General features: G+C 32.9%; 1 protein-coding gene across 1 annotated transcript; it reads left to right on the top strand.

The window, feature by feature from the left end:
* The first annotated feature begins 12,643 nt into the window (after nucleotides 1-12,643).
* LOC102624606 (tubby-like F-box protein 7) lies at nucleotides 12,644-16,357 on the top strand. The gene is made up of 4 exons (XM_006477692.4): nucleotides 12,644-13,134; nucleotides 13,821-13,908; nucleotides 15,188-15,317; nucleotides 15,595-16,357. Exons 1-4 carry the CDS (start codon nucleotides 12,775-12,777, stop codon nucleotides 16,148-16,150), a joined length of 1,134 nt encoding a protein of 377 aa, XP_006477755.2. The 5' UTR covers nucleotides 12,644-12,774; the 3' UTR covers nucleotides 16,151-16,357.
* The last annotated feature ends 763 nt before the right edge of the window (nucleotides 16,358-17,120 follow it).

Genomic DNA, 17,120 nt, shown 5'->3' with positions numbered 1-17,120 from the left:
CACCTTAACCTACCCATTCCCCGGGCATCACCACTACCCACATGGGAGACACAGAACTTGTATTTGTTAAAGCCCACGCTGTGAAGGGCCGCCATATTTTTTGGCCCACTAATAATTTAGGAACAAGACCGAAGAAGTGCTCTGCATATATGGGTTACGAAGATGAAGAGTTTTACTTTATTTTCTAGGAAGCAGTGCTCTGCCACTCGCTCACATGGGTGGAAATGAGATTTGACTAATCATGTGCTTTAATCATGAAAAAAAATAGGGAGTTAAAGATCAATTTAGAATTTGTCAACCTTTTAGAAATATTGCACACCAGTTTCAAATTATTCTATTCTACTTTGAAACTTTCAGAAGTCTTGCAAACTGTGCTAATGAAGTTGATTTTTCTAAATTTTTAATTGCGCACCTTGTTTGTAATTGTCTCTCCAACAAGATCACCGGTAACCTACCTCTGAAAGATGATTCATATGAAACAAAATACTAACATTTTAGAATTAATAAACAAATTACTTAGTGCAAGTTGATAAATTATTATGTAAACTTCTTCATTAATTATTGATAAATTATTATGTTAATTATTATTGAATATCAATTCGGATATCCAATGATGCGTTTTAGTTTACTAATTAATTTATTTAAAATAATTGGTTATGTACAATCTTTACAATTAATATTGAACTAGAAAATAGGATATGAACAATTAATATAATTTTTTGTGTACAACTTTACTAATTAATTAATTTAAAATAATTGGTTATGTACAATCTTTACAATTAATATTGAACTAGAAAATAGGAGATGAACGATTAAAATTTTAAATATGTTATTAATAGGCTATCTGCATTTGAACTTTATGGTTGTTCAGTGAACAAAGAAAACGTGAAATTCAAAATTCAAAAGGATTTGTTCAAAGTTAATTAAAAGTCTCCCCTTTGAAAAAGAAAAGGGAAAATTAAAAAGTCTCCCTATCATTTCTATCCACTTATTTTTTTTAGTACAACTACATTTACATAATTGGGATACAAACCGAGTGATATAAGATGGACAAAAATTATCACATTAATAATAGAAAATAATGTCAAGTAACATACATAGATGTCAATTAATTCAGTTGGTGAAATCTTTTAAACTGAAAAATAAGAGGTTTAGGTTCGAACTATGTTAACATAGATAGAGGAGAAACAAATTACCATTAGGCTAAATGCCTAAATAAATAAATAAAATAAAGTTAACTAACACCTAACTCATGTAATTAAAAAAAAGTGGTATATATATGTATGTATGTATGTGTATAAACATGATGTCACCAATCATTTAGAATGTTATTAGATCTATCAATAATTAACATGCATGAGTCATTTTTCCTAAGTAGGTCATTTCTTAACCTGTCATTAATTGACGTGTTTCAATTACTGACTCATAATTTGCCTGTCAAATCTCTTCACCTACACATGTCCTCTTCTATCAAAACCACCAACAAATCAAATGGTAATTTTTAGGGACCTTCACTAAGGTTTGACATATTTACGTCTAGATGACAAGTTTGTCCGTATTGTTACATACCTCCCCTGCTATTAGTAGTTCCGTTCATTGACCGTTAGTGAACTGACGAAATGTCCAAAATACTCTTAATGTTAAAAAGGCTATAAGCATCTACAATTTATTATTGCCCAATATTTGACTCTAAACATTGCGTAAATGTAATAGAAATACTAAAATACCCATGTCAAACTACTGATAATAATAATAATAATAATAATAATAATAAAGATTAATAACAAAAACTAACAGTTAGAAACTATTATGGATTTGTATGCAAAGATTGTAGATAAAGAGGAACTTTAAAAAATTAAAGTGAAAGAAGCTAAGAGTAGTAAAAGAACCAACAAAGCAATTCATTTCTTTGTCAAGAATTGTGTGAAAATTTGCAAGGCAAAGTTGGCTTTTTATAGCCAAATCTCATTGGCCATTTGTGTGTTTGGTGGTGGAGGAGCAGAACCTCTGCTCTAAGTTGCATTTTGCATAATATGAAGTAGTACATTATTATAAAATGCAAAATCAACAATTGTACAATAAAGATAAATAAATAAAGATTGAAGTGGGGAGAGAGAATAATTATAACAAAAACCTCAATTATCTACCAAACAACGAAGCTTATCAAGAAAAATTGACAAAAAAGAAGAAACTTCATATCTTCCAAGTTTATTGCCCTCAATGCACTACTTTTTCACCACTTTCAACTCTCTTTTGAAGAGCACTATTTTTAATCCCTTTATTATTGTCAAATCTCAATCGTTAACACTATTTTTCTTGGAACCCTTTTAGTTATTGTTCATCATCATCATTCAAATCCCAACCAAATGCAAGTCGTCTACCTTGCCTCGCAATAACCTCAGCAAGATCAAATCTTGCAGCACCCATTAATTGTGCCTTGATTAGGGATGGCAATGGGCACCGCCCGCAACGGGTTTGCCATTACCAAACACAAACCCACACAAAATTTAAATTACCAAACCCAGCTGCAACCCGCAACGGGTTTTAATTTTTTTAAGAAAACCCACCCGCACCGGATTTTGACAATTACTAAACCCGCAATGGTACCCAACGGATTTTTTGCAGGTTTCTACATTTAAAATCACAAATATTTAATATATAAATTTATAATAATAACCTCAAATTCTACATAACATACTCAATTTTACATTTAACCAATGTAAATGAAAAATTAAAATTTCAACATCAATCCAACACATTCTCAAATTTAAGTATAAATTACACAAATCCATTTAAAAAACACAAATTAGTATCTAAAAATAACAATTATATTTCATATCATCATTTAAAACAAGCTCCAAGAGAAGATACTTCATTTCATTCACCGCAACAAGCACCCATCCAACACAACGCCTACAATAATAATTAATATTAATATTTCAAATACTAATTCGGAGAAAAAAATTATAATAATGAAATAATTTATGTATTAAGTTAAAGAAAAATAGTACATACAAAATTATAATAGGTATATAATAATCAATGAATTAAGTTAAAGAAACTTAATTCTTTACCTCATCAACAATATCTTCATCTTCGGAGAATTTGCTATTTCCTGCTTTATTAGAAGAATATGCATCTCTAAGTAACAAGTATATCAAGAAAAAAATATAGATGATTATAAATTTGTAAATTGTAAAGTATAATAGATATTATACTCTATTGAAGTAAAAATACATTTGCATACTATCAAATTCAACACAACCAATTTTGAGCACACATTAAAGCTTCCAATGTCTTTGGATGAAGTCTACTACGATATGGAGAGACAAATCTACCACCAGTACTAAATGCCGACTCGAATGCAACAGTAGATACCAGAATGGCTAACACATATCTTGCAATTGCTTGCAAAGTTGGATATTTTGATCCATTTGTTTTCCACCAACAAAGTATATCAAAATTTTCAGATCTTGGAATAATAGATTCTTCCAAATAATAGTCCATTCTGATTTAACATGGGTTGTACCACCACTTTGATCTACAAAAGCATCAAAATTAGCCAAACGTTTCCCAAGTTTTGAATGAGCTACCACAGCTCGAGATGATGAAGCAACTGAAGCTTGAACTGGAACTTGTGAATTTTCTTTTGACTTACACCTAGCTTGATAATCTTTCAACATATCATAACAAAAGCTTCGAACATTCTTAATCTCTTTTTTAGCACCATCTCCATACAGCAAGTCAAAATAATATTCAATTAATTTTATCTTAAATCTAGGGTCCAAAACAGCTGCCATAGCCATGAATCCATGAACAACACTCCAATATTTTTCAAACTTTCCAATCATTAAGTCAGCTATGCTCGATTTTTTCACAATTAGAATACGTCCACTCATAAATTGACAATTTAATCTCACAAATGCTTGAAAAGTAAATATTATTTGTTGGATATCTAGTCCTAGAAAACAACGTAGTCACTTCATAAAATGATTCAAGGCTATCTTCAATTTCTTTAGCAAAAACCCAATCTTCTTCAATGGGTAAAAATTTGTATAACGATTATTGTTGTTTCAAACGAGGAAATACTTCTTTGAAAACCAAAACTCTATCAAGCATTAAGTATGTAGAGTTCCATCTAGTCTTACAGTCCTAAACTAGATTTCTATTACAAGAAATATTACATTTACGAGCAGTCCCATAAAATGTTCTTGTCTTTTAGGTGTGGCAGACCAAAATAAAACACTATTACGAATTCTCTCAATACTATCACTAATCACACTTATCCCCTCATTCACAATTAAATTCAATATATGAGCAGCACAACGCATGTGAAATAAATCCCCATTCAAAGAAAGGGAACTACTATATATCTTTTCCAGCAAGATATCAATCATGACATCATTTGTGGTGCCGTTATCGAAAGTCAAAGTAAACAACTTACTGTCAATATTTCACTCAAGCAAACATGACACCAAAGCTTCAGAGAGTACCTCAGTAGTATGTGCACGTAGCACGTATAAGAACCTAAATTTTAAAAAAATTATTAGTATCATGCAATAAATATAAAAATTAAAAATAAAATAGACTTAGTAATTTAGTTTAGAAACTACCTAATGATACGACTTTGCAGCTCTCAATTATCATCAATAAAATGTAATGTTATAGCATAAATCCCTTTTGCTGGTTACCAGAAGTCCACATATCGGTAGTAATCGTAATTCTACTCCGATTTGAGTCCAACAAGTTCATTGTTTTGGCTCTCTCATAGTCATAAATTTTTAATATGTCACTTTTTACTGTGTTACGAGAGACAAACATAAACATTGGCTGGAGAGAACCAACGAATCTTTTAAAAGCCCAATGTTCAACCATATTCAGCGAATACTCATTAATAATTATCATATTTGCAAGCTCTTTCCTTAAAGTTTCTTGATTAAAAGAAAATGTGGATACTTTACATTTTCCACTCTCTTTCTTAGCTTGCAGCTGCTTTTGAGTTGACTCAACTGTGTGTTTCGACCGCATAAAACACAACCCCATATGAGTGCGTAAATGGCTGGTGCCATTTTTACGCTTCGCACTTAATCTCTTATGACAGTAGTTGCAAACAGCTATGTATTCTAATTTCCCACCAACTTTTTGTCTTTTAAAGTGTTCCCAAACATCACTAGTCAATTTACTATTTTCAGTATCACCAAAAACAATATCTTTTTCATGTACTGAAATTGGAGTTTGGGTTGAAGCTACTTCAATGTCTGCAAGTTCTTCACATGTTATTGGAGATTGGTTTGAAGCTATCTAAACTTTGTTCTTGTTGTAGGCGAATTATTGTCGCTGAGATCAAAGGCTTGCTCCATCTTTTACCTTAAAAATTTCAATAGATTCTAAATCAATATACAAGAATACTGATTTTCGAGTTAACAAGTTAAGCTAACCGAAAGTATAAAATTATGCATGCTAATTTTAAATAAGCTAAATTAAATTATATCAATTAACTTGCTATTTTAAGTTATTTTAAATCATATAAGATATTGGATTAGCAGGCATGTTTATTAAGTAAAGATAAGATGAAAAATTAGCAATCGAATTCAGCAATTTACACTAGCCTGACTATTTACATAATCAACTCAAAAGCAACAAAATTAATAGATTGTTGACGTTATGAGTTTTAAATTTTTTAACTAAATTGATCGGAGTTAAATAAAATACTACATCATGCATCATCTCATTTAATTCAATAAATGTTTTTAAGTCTGAATATCTGCTTAAAATTAAAATTTACAAAGAGACGAAAATTAAAATTTCAATTCAATTCAATAAACATTTGTAAGCTATTTTTTCACTTAGCTGGCATGTTTATTAAGCAACAAAATTAGTTACAAATTGTTAGGAAAGGCATAAGAATTTCGTACCTTCCACGACTGTAAAATTAGCTGCAACAGCAATGGTACCCAAGCAGTTGCAACAGCATGACACGTCCTTGTTGGCAGTGAAGAGATTTGGGGGCTGGCTCACTGTCACAACTCACAAGCTCGGGTTGAAGAAGAAAAGAATGTTGAATGAAGAATTGAAGATAGAGATGAAGAATATGGTCAGCTCGTGTGCGGCTAAGTCAAAGACTCAAAAGGGGAAATGCCTTTATTTGCTTTAAGTTATCAGTTTATCACTTTAGAATGGTTGAGTGGGAGATGGGTGTATGGGCCATATACACTGTACACACATACACAACTTTGGCTTTAGGCCTTTGACTATTTGCAAATTTGATTTTAATTGCAATTTCCTTTATACATTTTGAATAATTGCATAATTTTCTTTATACAGGGTTTAAATTAAAATTTTTTATTAAAAATATTTAAAACATATTGCGGGTCTTGCAGATATCCATGCGGTATCCACCGGATATACGGTCAATATAAAACTCACCCACATCTATGTGCGGGTTTTAATTTATAATACTAAACCCACCCTCAATGGGAAAAATTACCCGGAGCGGGCAGGTTTGTGGGTTTATGGGTACAATTGTCATCCCTAATCTTGATTGAAAATGCCTTCAGGTTTTTAAGTTCCTTATGAACTCTAAAATCTCAAATTCCAAAGCCAAATATCCTTCATAAAAAGCTTATAGTGAAATATTTAGAAGATGACAAAATTAGAGAATATATTTAATGAAGAAAATAAAGTTCATTGATTTTTTTTTTTTACTGATATTGTGAATGCGTACATAGTATGCTAATTATATTACATTAATGTAATTAACTCAGCTAATGTCTAACATATGGAAAATTGATAGTCGTACAACTTATCACAACCTAATTCTATGTTGGCTCACACACGCACGTGCATGTTAACTAACTATTGAGCACGCTGAGCATGTCAAGCCTCGGCTAAGATTTCAGTTGCTATTGCTACATTCTTGGATCAATTTGGAACTTGCTTAATATTCTGGAAGAATGTTGAATATTCCATATTCCCCCATTTTCCCTCTCAAGCGCAATATTAAGAATGATGTTGAGCTTGGAACATAAAAAGGCTGAGAGGATAGAGCCTTAAAAAAATGTCAACTATTTGAACAAGACTGGGAACATATTGAATTTGACAGTTTTTGTTAGCTACCTTCTCCCTTAGAAAATGCACACCTAATTCAATGTGCTTGGTTCGACAATAGAACTTTGGATTGCTAGCTAAAACAACAACACTTTGGTTGTCACACCAAATGATAAGTGTAGAAATTGACCCAACATCTAATCACAAGTAAAGACCTCATTTATAGCATCTCTGATGTAGCCATGGAAAGAGCAAGATATTCAGAGTCAGTGCTTGACCATGAAATAACAGCTTGTTTCTTAAAGCACTAGAAACTACATTAGGACATAAGTAAACACAATAACCAACAATTGATCTTCTACCATCTATGTTCGCAGCTCAATATGCATCAGAGAAGCATTCAAGATTAAGATAACCAGATGAATAAAACTGAAATCTAAGATGAATTATGCCTTTTAAATATTAAAGTATCCTTTTGCAGGCTTGCCAACACATTAGTGGGAACACAAAGGAATTGACTAAGCTCAATAATAGAAAATGCAATCATAGGCCTAGCGAAGGTAACATATTGGAGAGCACCAATTGTGCTTATGTATAGTGTGATACTTGAAAGAGAAAAACCAACATTTTTTGTTAAAGAGACCCAGAAAGCTATGGTTGAGGAGCAAGGAGTGTTTTTCTGCATATTAACTTTAACAAATAAGTCAATAATATACTTAGATTGAGACAAGAGTAAATCAACTGAATTTTTTGTAACCTGAATACCCAAGAAGTGATTTAACTCTCTAAGATCTTTCAAAGCAAATGTAGACTATAGATTAGAGATAACCTGATCAGCTAACTAAGAACTTGTCCTGTAACAATAATATCATTAACATACACTAAAATAAGAAAAATCTAACCATCAACTCTTTTAAAGAAAAGAGAAGTATCTAACTTAGAGTTGGTGAAACCATCAAAGTCATTTTCAGTCTATTAAACTAAGCCCTGGGTGCTTACTTGAGTCCATACAATGCTTTGTAAAGCCTACACACATGATTGAGCTTGTTTGGATTAACGAAACCATTTGGTTATTGCATATATACTGCCTCTGTTAAATGACCATTAAGAAATGCATTATTAATATCAATCTGTCCAAAACTCAATTTTGCATGATTGTTATGCCCAAAATCACTCTGATGGTTGAAAACTTCACCACATGACTAAAATTTTCAGTATAATCAATGCCTTGAGTTTAATGAAAACAATTAGCTGCAAGTTTAGCCTTATATCTACTTATATTACCATCAAAATTGTATTTTATTCTGAAAACCCACTTGTTACCAATAATCTTGACAAGATGAGTTGGGTTAACAAGCTCTTAGGTTTAGTTATTGAGTAATGCTTGATAATCTTTTGTCATAACCTTATGCCATTTGGGATTAGCCAGAGCAGTTGAGACAGAGGTTGGTTTTATTTTTGTTGACTTACAATTAGTGGTATAAGCTTTTGGTTTAAAGATTCTATTTTTGGACCTTGTAATCATGGAATGGTCAGCATGTACAGATGGTTGTGGTGGAGATAAGTGATGAGGTTCACAAGATGAGGAAGAAACAAATGAACTTAAAGATGACAAAGAATGTAAAGGAAATGAAGGAACTTGAGATATTAGATAAGGATCATTGGTTGTTGCTGGTTGAGATTGAGAGAGTGGAATATCAAGTTGCACTACAATCTAAGGTAAAGATAGAGTAGAAAATGAATTAAGACTTGACTCAGATGGATAATAAGTGTTGGAAACTAAAGAAAAATTAACTCTAAACTGAAATGGAAAGGATGACTCATCAAATATGATATAGTTATTGATATAAATTCTTCCCAAAGAACGTAAGCACCGATAATCCTTATGCAGTGAACTATAACCTAAAAATACAAATCTATTGGTTATATGACTAAGCTTATGGTGATAATATGGTTTTAGATAAGAGTAATCAAGCTTTTCATGAAATAACAATTCAAAAGTTGCTTTGCTATTAACGATATTTGTTGGAAGTCTCTTAATGAGGTATGTGGCTATATGAGAAGCATTCAACCAAAATTTCAAAGTTGGATTTGCTTGAGCAAGAAGTATAAGCCCTATTTCTGCAATGTGTTTATGCTTTCGTTCAGTAGTTCCATTTTGGTGATGAATGTAAAGACAATGGCATCTGAACTGGATACTTTGTTCAATAAGATATGTAATAAATGATCTAAACTCAGATCTAAACTCATTTCCCCAGTTAGTTTACAAGCACTTAATTTTTCTAAATAGGTTGTTTTCTCTCATGGTTTTGAACTCCCTAAATGTTTGCAAGGCTTTGGACTTAACAGTAAGAGGAAAAATCTAAGTAAACCTAGTAAAGTCATATGTAATAGAAAGATAACCTTATGATGACATGATCAAAGTTGGCCCCTATAGATCAACACATACAATTTCTAGTGGCCATATTATTGTTGTTTCAACAAATAGAAAATGTTACATATGACTTTTACCAAATTGTCAGGGACTATAAAATTCAAGTGTGATATCTTCATCTAAGTCAAAAGTATGATCAAATTATTTTAGAATTTGTTTTAAGGCATGAAATGTTGGATGTCCCAATCTTTTGTGCATGATATTGTAATTAAGAGACTTTGAAGGATAAGCAAACAAGGCCATGTTGGTATCTTTATTGAATGTAAATGAGTTTACATTAGAAGAATGGATGCTAGCTGTATTACACTATAAAAACATAGACAACAAACTAGATTTAGAGTTAATAACAGACACTGATTTAGAACTCAACAACACATGAGACTTATCTGAATAATAAATTGTAGTTAAACATTTAACTTGATAGAGTGCATCTAGTAATCCCCTTGAGTAGTGTGATACCTTTACTCTTAAATTAACACAACAAGCAGACTTGTGAAATTCAATTTCTGCATTGATATCAATTAATGATCTAGAAACACTAATTAGATTCTTAGTAATATTAGGTATATGCAGGACATTTGTGAGGTAGATACTTTGTGTTGTATGTGTATTCAAAACTGTTGAACCTAGATGTTGAATAGACAAGCCCATATCATTTCTTATATATAACTTTTGAACTCTAGTATAGTTTGAACAAGATAAGAAAATACTTGCATTTTGACTTACATGATTAGTTGCACCAGAATCAATATACAAAGCCTGATCAATAACAATATTATAGTTAGCCAAAAGAGAAGCAACACCTTGACTAAGAGTAATGCAAGTGTCACCAGAAGAGACATTTCCAGAATTGAGTCTAATATCTCTTGCATACATAATAACATGTGTATATCCGTTATAGAAACCAAAAACACCTTGAGGATATACAAAGCTTGGTGACACTTGTAACTGATTGTTTAGTGGAGGCTGACAAGCAACGTAACCTTGAAAACTTCCCATCTAGGAAAATTATCATTAAAACCTCTACCACCACCTCTTCCATAATTTCTTCTAAAACATTGTCCACCTCTTGGCCTGCATTCTCTTGAATAATTGCTCGTATTACCTCCTTGTTGTCATGGAACAAATGCATAATTAAATTTGTTTCTACATTTGTACGCTCCATGACTAAGTATAAACCATATCTGACATATGACACTCTTATCTCCACCAAAAGAACTACTAGATCCTCTATTATCCTTCATGTTATTTTCAGTGTTAGGCTTACTATAATTCTATGATTTTATGCAAAGTTTGCACTCACATCATGCACTCACATCATGCATTGTTTCAAATTGTGCATTTTCATTACTCACTTTAAGTCTTATTTCATGACTTGAGAGTACCGAAAACATATCCTCAACAGTAATATTTTCATTTTGAAGCCTAGTTAACACATTTGTGACAAGTGATTCATAAGCATCATACATGCTAACAAGAATGTGCATCATAAACTCATTAAGTGAGAGTGCATTACCTCCAATTGCTAAGGTGTCAGAAATATTCTTCATCTTATTAAAGTAATCACTGATGGAGAGTGATCATTTTTTAGTAGTTTGAATTTACATCATCAGAGGCATAAAATGTGCCTTAGATTGAAATATAAAAATTTCTGCAAGTCTCTTCTGAAACTCCTATGATAAAAACATCTAATTTATCAACACATTGTCCGTCATTGATCAGAACATCCAGCTCTTAAGCAATTTATTAGTCTTCTTCGACATAATGTATTCTAGATTTTTAGTTCTTATAGCTTTGATTTGAGATTGAGCAATTTATTAGTCTTCTTCGACATAATATATTTTGGATTTTTAGTTCTTATAGCTTTGATCTGAGATCTGTTTGATTTTTCAATCGATTCAGGCATAAATTAAGCAAGACAAGACTTATTACCATTGATAAAGTCTTTAAGACCGTATTCCATTATTAGTGCAAGAACTTTGTGTCTTCTACACAAGGTAATTTGTTCTATTGAGCTTTACTAGTTGTATAAAGTTGAAGGACAACGAAGATGAAGCTATGTTGTTTCAATTCACCATGATTTAAGGCTCTGATACCTTGAAAAATCTTATAGTGAAATGTTTAGAAGATGAGAAAATCAGAGAAGATATTCAATGAATAAGAGAAAGTTCATTGATTTTTTTTTAATTGATACTGTGAATGTATACAGAGCACGCTGAGCATGTTGAGCTTCGAGTAAGATCTCAGCAGCTACTGCTGCATTCATAAATGCCACATGTCATTATGGAATCAAATTACACATCCAAGTTCTTTTGAGTTCCAATACTAGTCACATCAAACGTCGAATGCCGTCGATACTTGTTGCCCCACCTAAGCTTGTCTCATACATAGCAAAATTGAAAATGATGATGACTTTTTATGGTTCTAGTAGCTATTTTCCCAAAGCTTCAATTATTTGCAAATGGTATTTAGCTAATTGAAAGTAAAAATAAAAATGGTAATCTTCGTTTCATGAAAGAGAAATTGCAGTTATTACACACTAATTACGCACTAAGTAATGAATTAAATGTGGGTAATATAATGTTTCAATGGGTTTTATCCATGTAAATTTTCATTTAATTTTTAATATTTTAGATTTTAAATGAACTTTCACAAGTCTATCCTTAAATATTGATGTTATACATACATTTATATTAATGACAGGGGAGGCATATGATAATACTGACAGACTTGCCATCTAATCGTAAATAAGTCAAACCTCGGCGTAGGTTTCTAAAATTATCCACAAATTAAAATACTACAAAGAAAACCTATTTTTGGCCGATGATTTGCTGGCACGTATACTACACCCGCCTGTCACATTCTCTCCCACCACATGCCCGTCACTCTGTCCTTCCCCACATTGTTACAATCCATTCCTTGCCAGCACAAACAAAATAAAATTAAAAAAAAAAATTGAATATGCTGGAATGATGAAATATTAAAGGCCCAATATTAAAATGCAAGTAATCTTTTTTAAAAAAAATCCAGCATACGGGTTTTTTTTAAACCAATTTTATGACCACTTATTAACCGACACGTGTCGGAACGGACACATCATTAGCCGGTCAGAATCTAGCAAACCAACCCTTCGCCAAATTTCATACCGTTCTTCCCTCCCTGTCATCTCAATCACTCACCCACCAACAAAAAAAGGAAAGGAAAAAAAAAAAAGGGCTAAAAGTAAAATATCTCTCTCACTCTCTCTCAGGGAATCAAAAACCAAAATCAAAAGAAGAAGCGGGTGGGCGAAAATGTCTCTGAGAAATTCGTGTCTCTCTCGAAGGATCTCGAGATCGTTCGGAGAGGCACACAAATCTTCGAAAGAGACCGAACTCGATGCCGCTGACGACTCGGTCGTGTCGTCGACCACGTCGGCGCCGATGGATTCCGGCGCCGCCGCTGCCCACTCCTCCGGGTCATGGGCCGGGTTGCTGCCCGAATTGCTAGGGGAGATCATAAGGCGCGTGGAGACCACAGAAGATAGCTGGCCCCATCGCCAAAACGTTGTCGCTTGTGCTTGCGTTTGTAAGAGATGGAGGGAAATTACCAAAGATATCGTCAAGTCTCCTTTTCTTAGTGGCAAAATTACCTTCCCTTCTTGCCTTAAACAGGTCATTTTGTAAATTAACATATTTTTGTTGTTTTATCAAATGATTGATGAATTTTGCTTGGATCTTGTTAATTAGAGTTTGATTGATGTCCATTTTTTGTATTTTATCTGTTTAATTTGTTGATTTATTGTTATTAGCTAACGGGGTATCTCTAAAATTCTGGGCTTTTTTCCCCCCAATTATTTGTTAATTTTGGTTTCGGTGTGAATGGTTGTTGCAAAAGTTGAATGACTGGGAACTGATTTTGATGTGGGTTTGGTTACACGAGACTAAGAGAGTGTAATGTAGATACTGAGAAAGAAAGAGCGAGCAAATTTGTTCTGGGAATATTCAATTTATGGGTTTTACTAAATTTAATCATGAGTTTGTGTTCTTATGAAAAATTTTAGGAATTTTCTTTTTTCCTTTTACTTGTGATCATATTTGATTTTTTCATTGTAGGAAAATTAAAGATGCTTTTAGAGTGAAATAAAGTTAGAAAAGTTTTTGTCCTTGTTATATTAAAGGGTTATTTCAAAAGTCTTTTTAAAAAAGTTTGAACTAGTGTATGTAACAGATAGTTATTGCTTGCCCTTGACTCTTGTATGTTTTGTTGAACTGGCTTTTGGCTTGTTGATTTGGTGGTTGCCAATGAAATTGTTACAGTTCTGGGATTGATGTTCTTGTCATTTATCTTTTAAATGCAGCCGGGTCCACGCGAGTTCCCTCATCAATGTCTAATAAGGCGGAATAAGAAGACCTCAACGTTCTACCTCTATCTTGCACTTACCCCATGTAAGTTGTAATTGGTGAAATTGATTTGGTAACGAACATAAAAAAATGAAAATTTCTAATTATTTAGACTTTCTCCAATACGTTTCTTAGTAGGAACATTTATTTGACTGGAATTGTGACCGGTACATCTGCGTTGCTAATATTAATGTTGAAAGAAAGATATTCCACTTTGTCAAACCTGACATGTTAGTCAACTTGACTTGGTCTTAAGTTGACAAGTTCCAGATTCATTAGGAAACAAATTATTCCATTTAGTTTATGACATGTATCCTGACTATCGTATCATCTTTGAAAAGCCTTTATATTTAGAGCCTTGACAGATAGATGGAATAGTGGTTTGCAAGTCAACCAACCAGAGTTAAACTATCATTTGGATATAAGATATTTAGTTAGCCCAGATGTCAATTTCTCCTTTAATATCTAGCCATACAGAAGTGTTTACATAGCATGTCTGACATGGTACTTCATCCATGAAATATCCAGCCAACATTAATTTCTCAATGAGCCTTGTTGCGTGTTTCTTTTATATTGTGCTTAATAGGTGTTATATCTTGCTTGACCAGATGTATTGTCATGCCTGGATTTTTGTAAGAGAGAAGGATAGATATGTTACTGTTCCATAAATTTGGTGGATGCTAATTATTCATGCATCTTCGAACACTCCTAGCCTATGTGTAAAGAAGAGGAGATATAAAGGAGTAGAATTTACGAAGAAACGGGAAAGAATTTGCTCTAATATGGCAGGCCACTCTAATTTCTACATTGTTGCTTTGAGCTAGGGGGCTTAAAGAAAATTCTCTCTAATCAGCAGGAGTTAGATGTCTGCCAAGATGGATCAACAGAAATTGCTCAGAATCGCTACTTTCCTGCTGATCCCTATCACGTTCACATACATTGCCTTACAATATAAACTAATTGGAAAAAAAGGAGAAGAAAGTATCAGAGATATAAGAATACTGGAAGTGCCAGAACTTGATTTTTAATCTTCTGTAGGTTACATGATGACATGAATAGTTTTTGATTCGTTGCTTCTTAGAATTATCATTTCTGTTAAAAGCTAGCATTGGTTTACCTGTCTTCATTAGCTACAGATTTGGAGAAGTTTTATTCTGAAGCTAATTTCAGTTTTGTAGCTGAGCTTCAGGCTGATGGTTAACTTGTTTTATTCCTCTCATAATATTTTTTGCAGTTTTTTCCTGTTCTTGTTGGTATATTAAAACAATAAGATCTTAACTGATATTCTCTTGCTCATTCATTGTTATTGTTTCTTCCACCCCAGCATTTAGCGAAAAGGGGAAGTTTCTTTTAGCAGCTCGGAGATATAGACGTGGTGCACACAGTGAGTATATCATATCTCTTGATGCTGGTGATCTTTCTCAAGGGAGTAATGCATATGTTGGCAAATTAAGGTAGAATATTTCTAAAGTTTAGCTGAGGCATTTTCTAGTATGTTGCTTTGTCTGCAGAATGTGCCTTATGAGTTTAACATTATTTTTAATTAATACCGGCATAGCATCTTTTATTACTTAGGGATAAAAATTTTCTCAAAATTTTCTGTTAGACACGTACACTTGATGGTAGTATCTGTTGCTTATTTACTTTCTGGGTTCATCATGTGACAAGAATGAATTCCTTTCCATTCATGTTTTTACTTTATATTCTTACTTAACCCCAAAACTTTTGCAGTTCTGATTTCCTTGGGACAAACTTTACAATTTACGACAGTCGGCCGCCTCACAATGGTGCAAAACCCTCAAGCAGCAGGGGTAGTCGACGATTTGCAAGCAAGCAAATAAGCCCCCAAGTTCCAGCAGGCAACTTTGAGGTCGGACAGGTTTCATACAAGTTTAACCTCCTAAAATCAAGAGGTCCAAGGAGGATGGTTTGCACAGTCAAGTGTCCATCATCAGGAGAAACTGCTGATGACATAAAGATGAAGAAAGCGGAGAATGCTGGGTGCACGATTTTAAGGAACAAATCACCTAGATGGCATGAGCATTTGCAGTGCTGGTGTTTGAATTTCCATGGTCGGGTAACAGTAGCATCAGTAAAGAACTTTCAGCTGGTAGCAACAGTGGATCAAAGCCAACCTGGAGGGAAAGGAGATGAAGAAACGGTTCTCCTCCAGTTCGGTAAGGTAGGGGATGATATTTTCACAATGGATTATCGGCAGCCCTTGTCAGCATTCCAGGCCTTTGCTATATGCCTTACAAGCTTTGGCACAAAGTTGGCTTGTGAGTAGTATATTTTGCTTTGTTTATGTTATATATATATATATAGCTACAAGTTCGGGTGGATGTTATATATAGTTACAAGTTCGGGTGGATGTTCTATATATAATTATTCCTTATTCCAGTCAGTTCTTTTAGATTTGAACAGTTTTGTGAGGAATCATGTGATGTACATGTTTGTTGTTGTATTATTAATACAACTTATGTTGAAATTATAACGGTCGCTATAAAATCTTACTGCCAGCAAGCACATGTTATGCTTCCAAAGTGTATACGTTTCACTGTACGACTTTAATTCCCGGTGGTAGGGGGAAGTTTTCTCCTCACTGACTCTTGGGAGTGAGTAGAGCAATGCCATTTCAAAAACTCCATATAAATCAATGGTAGAAAGCTGCCTTTTTTCTTTTATTCTTTTGAATGATAAAATTGTTTGATATATTAATGCCAGTTAGTTATTATTTTCCATTGATAATGTTTTTGTAGATTTCTACATACTATGTATTAAACTGTGGTAGAACCGTTGAAGATTATTATAGGTATAAAACAAGAGTAAATGAATGACATAAATTTTGACTTATTCTAAAAATTGCTACTCCCATCGAAGTGTTACATTTGTACTGCTTGCAGGATTGGCGACGGTGTCTAAAACTTAATACAAGAGTTTATATAATGTCATACCAAGCATCAGAGGTTTCAACATTTGAATCTCCAGTCTCAACGGCTATTTATCATTTATTTATTGAATGTAATTGTCAAAGTTTTGTTAAACATGTTTTTTCTCATTTCATAATTGGTTTATCATAATCTTAAATGTATATGTTAGGAAATTTTAGCCCCATTAAAGATTCTATAAGTAAAATTATTAAATAAATAATATAAATGAAGAGTAAAGCCAATCACACAATACAAGCATTTACATAGAAAACTCCCTCCAAGCTGTACATGGGACTTTCATCGAATTCGTTTTTTCACAAAATTCTA

The sequence above is a fragment of the Citrus sinensis genome, chromosome 3 (genome assembly GCF_022201045.2).
Source record: "Citrus sinensis cultivar Valencia sweet orange chromosome 3, DVS_A1.0, whole genome shotgun sequence".
In the NCBI taxonomy this organism is placed as follows: domain Eukaryota; kingdom Viridiplantae; phylum Streptophyta; class Magnoliopsida; order Sapindales; family Rutaceae; genus Citrus; species Citrus sinensis.
This window is presented reverse-complemented; position numbering and strand designations above follow the sequence as displayed.

What these genes read in the sequence shown, in the direction of transcription:
- LOC102624606 (XM_006477692.4), top strand. Translation starts at nt 12,775, where the DNA reads ATGTCTCTGAGAAATTCGTGTCTCTCTCGAAGGATCTCGAGATCGTTC. An exon ending in TCCCTTCTTGCCTTAAACAG is followed by an intron (nt 13,135 to 13,820) that starts GTCATTTTGTAA and finishes TTTTAAATGCAG; the next exon opens with CCGGGTCCACGCGAGTTCCC. An exon ending in GCATATGTTGGCAAATTAAG is followed by an intron (nt 15,318 to 15,594) that starts GTAGAATATTTC and finishes AAACTTTTGCAG; the next exon opens with TTCTGATTTCCTTGGGACAA.